We start from the raw sequence: 9,881 nt of genomic DNA, 5'->3' as shown, positions 1-9,881 counted from the left end.
TGTTTTGTTGACCTGTCCTTTGTTGAGAGTGGGATGTTGAAGTCTCCCACTATTAGTGTATGGGGATCTATATGTGGTTTAAGTTTTATCAATGTTTCTTTCACAAATGTGGGTGCCCTTGTATTTGGGGCATAGATGTTCAGGATTGTGATGTCTTCTTGGTGGAATTTTCCCTTGATGAGTATGAAGTGTCCTTCCCCATCTCTTTTCATTAATTTTGGTTGAAAGACTATTTTATCAGATATTAGAATGGCTACTCCTGCTTGCTTCTTGGGTCCATTTGCTTGAAAAGCTGTCTTCCATCCCTTTACCCTCAGGTAATGTCTATCTTTGTGACTTAGGTGTGTTTCTTGTATACAACAGATTGCTGGGTTTTGTTTATGCATCCATTCTGTTAGTCTGTGTCTTTTTATTGGAGAATTAAGTCCATTGATATTGAGAGAGAGTAATGACCAGTGGCTGTTAAATCCTTTGACTTTGATGTTGGCTGTGGTCATACGGTTGTGTGCTTGGTTGCTTTTTGTTTTACTGAAGTGAGGTTATTTATTTCCTGTGTTTTCTTGAATGTAGCTAGCTTTCTTGGGTTGTATTTTCCCTTCCAGTGACTTCTGTAACGCTGGATTTGTTTGTAGGTATTGTTGAAATTTGTTTTGTCATTGAATATCTTGTTTTCTCCGTCTATGAGGACTGAGAGTTTTGCAGGGTATAGTAGCCTGGGCTGACATCTGTGTTCTCTTAGGGTCTGCATGATATCTCTCCAGGCCCTTCTGGCTTTCATAGTCTCTGTTGAAAAGTCAGGTGTGATTCTAATGGGTTTGCCATTATATGTTACTTGGCCTTTTTCTCTTGCAGCTTTTAGTATTTTTTCTTTGTTCTGTATACTTACAGTTTTGATTATTATGTGGCAGGAGGATTTTCTTTTCTGGTCTAATTTATTGGGTGTTCTATAGGCCTCTTGTATTCTTATTGGCCTCTCCTTTAAGTTGGGGAAATTTTCTTCAATGATTTTGTTGAAAATATTTTCTGGGCCTTGGTGCAGGGAATCTTCTTTTTCCTCTATTCCTATTATTCTTAGGTTTTGTCTTTTTATGTTGTCTTGAATTTCTTGGATGGTCTGTGTCAGGAATTTTTTAGATTTATCATTTTCTTTGACAGATACATCTATTTCTTCCATTGTATCTTCCACACCTGAGATTCTTTCTTCCATTTCTTGTAGCCTATTGGTTATGCTAACCTCTGTAGTTCCTGCTTTCTTCCCTGAGTTCTTTCTCTCCACAATTTCTTCTATTTGTGTTTTTTTAATTTTTCCAATTCTATCTTCAGGTCTTGAGCTATTTTGTTGGTTTCCTTCCCCTGTCTGACTGTATTTTCATGTTTTTCCGTCAATTCCTTCAGCTGTTTGTTTGAACAATCCACTGTTTCTTTTATTTCATTCAGTGATTTAAGCATTTCCTCTCTAAAGGCCACATACTTTTTGGCTTCAGCTTCTTCTATTTCTTTTCGTATTTTATTTGTTTTCTCTGTTATCATCTTCTTGAGCATAGATGTTAGGTCGTCTCCTTGAATTTCATATATGCTGGGGTGTCTAGGGCTATTTGCCCCTGGATAACTGGGTTCTGGAGATGCCATATTGCTCTGGCTTTTGTTGGTTGAACTTTTACGCTGTACTCTACCCATTGGGCTATCTTAGTTGTTTGAATTTAGTTTCTGGTTGTTCCTGAACTCTTGTAGTGGAGAGAATCCCTTTGGCAGGAAGATGTTTTTTCCTGAAGGAAGCCTTCCCAGCTTTTTGGGTATAGTCCCTCGATGGCCGGTGTTTTTCAGGAGTTGCTACAGCTCACCTCAGGCCTAGAGACCTGGGTGGTAACTGTGGTCCTGATTAGTCAAGAGGGCTCTCCTCTCACCGGGAGAAGTTCTGGGGGCAGCTGCCCTCCTTCTGGGTTTCTTGCTGTAAATTTAGTGATCAGCTGTGGTAATCTGTGGAGGGTGAGTACTGCTCTGGTGTCTTGGGGCACTCAGTTCTGTCTGTTTGCAATCTGCAGTCTGCTAGACTTTCCCTAGGTGACCCCAGCAGCACGGTTTCTTCCTTCTCTGTGGGGTCCTCTCCGGACAGGGGTTCCCAGTCCCTGTTGTACTGGGGCGCACAGCTTGTCCGTACCGCTGAGCTGAGTGCAAGTTCTCTGCGCGCGGCAGGAGCTCGGCTGTGATGGTGGCAGAGACCTTCCCGGAGAGACTGGGTGACCTGCGATCAGACCTGCAACCCTGCTTCCCCGTGGGGTCCCCCCGCGACTGAGACTCCCAGTCTCAGGTACCCTTGTGCCCACGGACCAGCCTGGGAAAGTGGCTGGGACCCGCCCGCTTGCGGCTCCAGCCCGGAGACCTAAAGCCCGCATTACCCGGGATTTCTTCCGGGTTCTGGCTGGGTAGCCGTGAGTGGACCCGACCGATTCCCATGCCATGGGAGCCTCCCCTCACCTGGGAAACACGATCGATGTAGTTTCAGGGCCCCAAGTTCAGTTTCCTGGTCTCTGCACGGAAAGTGCTGTCCTGCTGCTCAGACGCGCTGTTTTCCCGGTGCCACCATCTTGGCTCCCCCACTATGGGCTTTTCAAAAGAATATGCTTACATATGCAATATGAAGCTACTTAAATTTGCAAACTGAATAATTTCATCATTATAGTTTTCATTTATCCATTGTAACTTAGTTTATATATCAACAATGTTGATAACATTGGTAGGGAATTTGGAATTTAGCATGGATATGATGTGGAATGTAAACAGGCATAGTAGTTCAGTGAATGTTGGATGGTCAGTTAAGCAAAGGAGAGACCATTGTATGACTAGCAATACTTTTGAAAGAAGAGAATCATATTATTTTATATTTATTTAAAATAGGTATATGATAGGTATATATCCATCACTTTAATTGCAATGTAATTACCTCACCCTTTCCCTTTCTTCCATTCAACGCTTTCCATGAATGTGTCTTGTTCAAATCAATGGTCCAAGGTAGTTGGCTAGGCTTCTAGTACCAAGTGTAATTTCTCTCCTGTAGGACAGGCCTTAAGTCCAATTATGCAGCTTTTAGTTACTATCAAGATATGAGTGTCACTGTTGTACCTTCAGGATGTCTTGCCATTCTTGTCAATGCATGGTTCATAGGCGTATTCTCTCATATCTGCAGTCCAGTCTTCAAATCTTCATATGTGACTATATAATCTGGAGTGACTATAGAAACCAGGAAAGTAAGAAAGGTCCATGAGAGAGAGGATTGGAGAGAGGTAAAGCCAAACACAGGCAACATGAAAGGGCAGAGAAGGAGGTTAGTAAAAAGGTAGAGGATAGAACAAGAGAAAAATAAATTTAAGGATATTTGAGAAAGCACAAAGGAATCATGTTATTTTATTTTTACATAAATTTATATATAATATTTATGTATATGTATTTATTATATATAATGATGAATGAAGTTGTGTCACTTGGGCTGACAATGCTTTCCATGAGCACTTATCTAAAAATCCAAACCAAACCAAACCAACTAAACAACCAAAATACCCAGACATATGCAGGCTCAATTTGAGTTGTTGGTCAGGGTGTCCAATTGCCTCTCTAAACAACATGGGCTATTTTTGTTGACCTTTATTTGCCTCTCACAGGTAAGAAGGTAAGTTATTTTTGCTGAAGAGACTGTATACTTTGAAAGCATGAATCAAAAGAATATAGCTGGATCTAACCTGAATAGGAGTGGTATTTTGCTTGTTTTTGTTTTTGTTTTTGCTGGAATTTTTATCCTAATATATAGATTCCAGCCACATTTACCTCCTTTGAGGAGCAAGGAGAAAATTCCATATGTACTCATATTTATCTTTTTAGTAAATATGAAAACACATTTTTCATTGATGCCTTTGGAACATACATAGATAAGTGGACAGTTTTGAAGTGAAATGCAATCACTAATTTTTTATAGCTGAGAAATATTCAATTGTGTAAAGGTACCAGAAATTCTTTATCCATTCTTGAGCATCACAAAATTTTCAGAAAAATACATGGAAGTAGGAAATATCATCCTGAGTGAGGTCATCCAAACCAAAAAGAAATGCATGGCTTGTGCTCACTTGGAAGTGGATATTACTTAGTATAGTAATTAGTATAGTATAGATATTACATAGTATGGTATGGTACGGTATGGTATGGTATGGTATGGTATGGTATGGTATGGTATGGTATGGTATGGTATGGTTACAAAGTATAGACAAGGTAAGCATGGTACAATCCACACCCAAAGAAGCTAAGTAGCCAAAAGGGCACAAGGGAGGATGCTTAAATTTTATTTGAAGGGGAAATAAAATATGCATTGGAGGTAGATGGAGGGAGAGAACTGGGTAGGAGAGGGGATAGAAAAGGGAGGAGGAGTAAGGACTAACAGTAGGGAGAGGGAAGGGCTGCTGAGAGACTGGAAATCAGAGGTGGGGCATGTCTGGGGCATGACAGAATCCTGGAATGGGGAGGCTCCAGGAAGTCTCTGGGGGTCTTCCTAGCTAGGACTCTCAGCATTAGGAGTTTTGTAGCCAGAAGTGACAACTTCCTGTAGTCAGGCAGAACTTCTAGTGGAAAGATAAGGACCCCAAATTTGCCCTGCCTACAAGATGTGAAGGGACAAAGACGGAGCAAAGATTGAGAAAATGGCCAACCAAAGACTAGCCCTACTTGAGACCTATCCCAGGAGAGAGAACCAATCCCTGACATTATTGTTACTCTGCTATGCATGAGGACAGGAGCCTAGAGCCTAGTTTAACTCTGTAGAGGTTTCACTTAGCAGTTGATAGAAACAGATACAAAGACACACAGATAAATCTTAAACAGAGCTCAGGGAGTCCTCTGGAGGGGGAACAACTGAAAAAGCAGGAAGGGTCAGGAAGACCTACAGTGTCAACTAGCATGGCCCCATGGGGCTTTGCAGAGACTGAACCACCAACCAAAGAGCATACATGGTCTCGTCTTAGGCCCCCTGCACAAATGTAGCAGATGTGTAGCTTGGTCTTCATGTAGGTTATTCAGGGAATGGAGCTAGAGCTGCCTTGTCTGGCCTCAGTGGGAGAGGATGTACCTAGTCCTGCAGTGACTTAATGTTCCAGGGAGGATAGGTCCCATGAGGAACACTCCCTTCCCTGAGAAGAAGGAGAGGGAAAAATGGGGACAAGAGTGTATGGGGGGAGGGCTAGGAGGAGGAGACTGGGATGAGGTACTGAGATCAGAATGTAAAGTGAATAAATAAATTCATTAATGGAAAAATGCAATCACTTCTCTACTTTGGTAAGTATAATAAGGAAACAGTTTAGTTCTGTAAATACCAGGAATATGGAAACTCAAGAATTATTTTGAAGTAAAAATAAGGTCCATGTCATGAATTTTCATTAATCAAAAAAATGTATAAGAATATTCATTGAGGACTATGAGATTAGAATGGTGGATCAATGGAACTGAACAGAAGACAAAAAATAAACCCACACACTTATGGACACATGATTTTTGACAAAGATGCCAAAACCATTCAATGGAAAAAAGATAGCATCTTCAACAAATGGTGCTGGTCCAACTGGATGTCTACATGTAGAAAAATGAAAATAGATCCATACTTATCACCCTACACAAAACTAAAGTCCAAGTGGATCAAAGACCTCAACATAAAACCAGACACATTAAATCGGCTAGAAAAAAAGTGGAGAATACCCTAGAACTCATTGGCACAGGGGACAACTTCTTCAATAGAACAGCAACAGCACAGGCTCTAAGATCAACAATCAATAAATGGGACCTCATGAAACTGAAAAGCTTCTCTAAATCAAAGGACACCATCATCAAAACAAAGCAACTGCCTACAGATTGGGAAAGAATCTTCACCAACCCTTTAACTGACAGAGGGCTAATATCCAGCATATATAAAGAAGTAAAGAAGCTGAAAAGCAGCAAACCAAGTAATACAATTAAAAAATGGGGAACAGAGCTAAACAGAGAATTCTCTGTAGAGGAATATCGGATGGCAGAAAAACACTTAAAGAAATGCTCAACCTCATTAGCCATTAGAGAAATGCAAATCAAAACGACCCTGAGATTTCACCTTACACCCATCAGAATGGCTAAGATGAAAAACTCAAGTGACAATACATGCTGGAGAGGTTGTAGAGAAAGGGGAACCCTCCTCCACTGCTGGTGGGAATGTAAACTTGTACAACCACTCTGGAAATCAATTTGGCGCTTTCTCAGACAACTAGGAATAGTGCTTCCTCAAGATCCAGCTATACCACTCCTAGGCATATGTACCCGAAAGAGGCTCAAGTACACAAAAAGGACATTTGCTCAACCATGTTTGTATCAGCCTTATTTGTAACAGCCAGAAGCTGGAAACAGCCCAGATGCCCCCAACTGAAGAATGGATGCAGAAATTGTGGTACATCTATGCAATGGAGTATTACTCAGCAATCAAAAATAAGGAAAGGAAATCATGAAATTTGCGGGTAAATGGTGGGACCTGGAAAGGATCATCCTGAGTGAGCTGTCCCAGAAGCAAAAAGACACACATGGTATATACTCACTCATATAGACTTATAGGATAAACCTAAAATCTGTACATCTACAGAAACTAATCAAGAGAGAGGACTCTGACTAAAACACTCAATCCCCATTCCGAAAGGCAAAGAGGATGGACATCAGAAGAAGAAGAAAGCAGGAAACAACCCAGGAACCTGCCACAGAGGGCCTCTGAAAGGCTCTGCCCTGCAGACTATCAAAGCAGATGCTGAGACTTTATGGCCAACTGTTGGGAGAGTGCATGGAATCTTATGTAAGAAGTGGGAAATAGTAAGAGCTGGAAGGGAAGGGGAACCACACAAGGAGAGCAACAGAACCAGAAGATTTGAGCACAGGGGTCTTCCCAGAGACCCATACTCCAACCAAGTACCAGGCATGGAGATAACCTAGAACCCCTGTGCAGATGTAATCCATGGCAGTTTAGTGTCTAAGTGGGTTACATAGTAATGGGAAGAGGGACTGCCCCTGACACAATCTGATAGGCCTGCTCTTTGATCACCTCCCCCTGAGGAGAGAGTAGTCTTACCAGGCCACAGAGGATGTGATCTGATAGACTAAGATCAGAAGGAAGGAGAGGAGGACCTCCCCTATCAGTGGACTTGGGGAGGGACATTCATGAAGAAGGGGAAGGGAGGGTGGAATCGCCAGGGGAGGAGGGGGGATTTATGGGGGTACAAAGTGAATAAAGTGTAAATAAATAAATAAATAAATAAATAGAGTTGTGGATAACAGAGCTAACAGTCTTGTGAAATACTTCAAAAAATGCTGCAGCTTTCCAGGTGTTTTTATGAAACAGAAATTACATCATAAAATAGTATTTAGCTTTAATTGCTTATTCTGAAATCCCTAGAGAATATCACAACCAATTATTTCTAGACTATAATGCCAGAGGGAATGACAATAGGCATAATAATAGAGTAAGTATCTTCCAGGTTTGTCTATAGAGGCGAGAGGGTACTGCAAACCACCAACGGGTTTGTTCACAGGTCTGAGAAAATATTGGCAGTATTTTTCATGTGAGCATTTTTTAAATCACTATTTCATGAAAAAAAAAAATAAAACAATTTAGATGAACATTTGAACCAGTAAAGGCATTACTTCTGGGCATCCAGGAACCAGAAGCTCCACTCTGTTAAAAGTTTTATTGAAAGACTCTTATTTAGTGTGTGCATGCCTTTGGAGAAAGATAGGCCATGAGTGTTTTCAAGAATGTATATTTCCTCATGTAAGTGAAGATTTGGAATAGTTTGTACTTCAGATAGACATTTAAATTGTTGAATCAAAATAAATAAAGTACACCTTTTTGGATAACAAAATGAAGAAAGACCTTAACAGATTCATTTTCTTCACAGGAATAAAGGGATTAAATGAATAATCTAGGTGATGCTCAGGGAGATTAAAGAAATGCATATGAAAGACATACCACTTTTATTGTTTGTGAGCCAGTCTTCCTAGAAAAGAGCATTTTCTGTTTTCCACTTTGTGTATTTAGCTCAGTGAAGATGTTTAGAATATCTTTGAAGCCATCATCACATTCAGTGGACTAAATTCCATAGTTTATAACTTTATATTAAATATAACAAGTAGAAATACTCTAAAAGACAATCAAAAAGTAAGATAATTGATTGTGAAAACTGGATTTCATCATTTCACATGCAAAAATATCATTCTGGATTCAAATGACCATTTTACTGAAAGTAAAAAACAGTAATTTGGGTTTTTTTCCTATTGAAGAAGTTTTGTTAAGCTTCACTTTGCTCATCAGCAGTAAAAAGCAGCACAAAATATAACTTCTTTTAAATTAAAAGCAAAAGTAATCAAAATCATTGATTTTGATAGATAATTAGTAAAATATTAATATTGCTGCAATTGCAAATGACATGAATTGTTTTGTAATAACACAGTATGCAGAAATATTTGTATAAAGATGCTCTTATCATTGATATTATCAATACTTCCATGTTTTCATTGGGAATTCCGGAACCAATAAATAAAACTCTTTTATTTGGCTAATTTCTAGGAGAAAGAACTTTAGACTTCAGTAAGATTTAAATGCTTCTCTTTGATCATGTTTTTATGTTTCTTCAGTTAATGTATTGTGTAATAATGATTTTAAATCATTTTTATGAATGTGATTAGAGCCATTTAATAATTAGCCTTATACTAATAATTTAATCTCTGGAGCTCTGGTTACTCTGTATTGATATTTCAATATCTCGAAATCAAAACAGGTATCTCTTTTGTTTAATCTTTAGGCCCTCTGACAGTTTGTTAGGCATGCTTTATGTGTGAATAATTTTCCCTATTTATTTCCAAGATAATTTTCAGATCCCACTAGAAAAACTCATGTTTTTGACAGACAGAAATCTAACTGCTGAGGTCACATTTACCCTCTTGGGCTTCTCAGATTACCCAGAACTGCAAATTCCCCTCTTCTTGTTGTTCCTGGCAATCTACAGCTTAGTGTGGTAGGGAATCTGGGGATGATTATGATTATTAAGATTAACCCCAAACTGCACACCCCCATGTATTTCTTCCTCAGCCACCTCTCCTTTGCAGATTTCTGCTATTCCTCCATCATTGCTCCTAAGATGCTGGTGAACCTTGTTGTAGAAGACAGGACCATTTCATTTTTAGGATGCATAATGCAATTCTTTTTGTTTTGTACATTTGTAGTGACTGAGCTAATTCTGTTTGCTGTGATGGCCTGTGACCACTTTGTGGCTGTCTGCAACCCCCTGATTTACACAGTTGTCATGTTCCAGAGGCACTGTGCCCTGCTAGTACTTGGGTCATATGCATGGGGGGTGGTATGCTCCCTGACACTCACATGTTCTGCTTTAAAATTATATTTCCAGGGATTCAACACAATTAATCACTTCTGTGAACTGTCCTCCCTGATAGTCCTCTCTTGCTCTGATTCTTATCTCACCCAGTTACTTCTTTTTATTGTTGCCACTTTCAATGAGATAAGCACACTGCTCATTATTCTTACATCATATTTGTTCATTGTTGTCACTGCCCTGGAAATGAATTCATCTAGTGGACACCGAAAAGTCTTCTCCACCTATGCCTCTCACATGACAGCCATCACCATCTTCCATGGGACCATCCTATTCCTCTACTGTGTGCCCAACTCCAAAAACTCCAGACATACAGTCAAAGTGGCCTCTTTGTTTTACACAGTGGTGATTCCCATGCTAAACCCCTTGATCTACAGTCTGAGAAATAAAGATGTCAAAGACACAGTCAGTAAAATAATGAATGTAAGATATTTTTCTCAGAGACTTTAA

General features: G+C 39.8%; 1 protein-coding gene across 1 annotated transcript; it reads left to right on the top strand.

Annotated features, from left to right (window-relative positions):
* The first annotated feature begins 8,934 nt into the window (after positions 1-8,934).
* LOC110544292 (olfactory receptor 5D16-like) lies at positions 8,935-9,881 on the top strand. The gene is given in 2 exon segments (XM_021630339.2): positions 8,935-9,043; positions 9,046-9,881. Coding segments are annotated over 2 exon segments (945 nt in total).

Source organism: Meriones unguiculatus, chromosome 7, assembly GCF_030254825.1.
Source record: "Meriones unguiculatus strain TT.TT164.6M chromosome 7, Bangor_MerUng_6.1, whole genome shotgun sequence".
In the NCBI taxonomy this organism is placed as follows: domain Eukaryota; kingdom Metazoa; phylum Chordata; class Mammalia; order Rodentia; family Muridae; genus Meriones; species Meriones unguiculatus.
The sequence above is the reverse complement of the archived record's forward strand: the minus strand, read 5'-3'. Positions and strand labels throughout refer to the sequence as shown.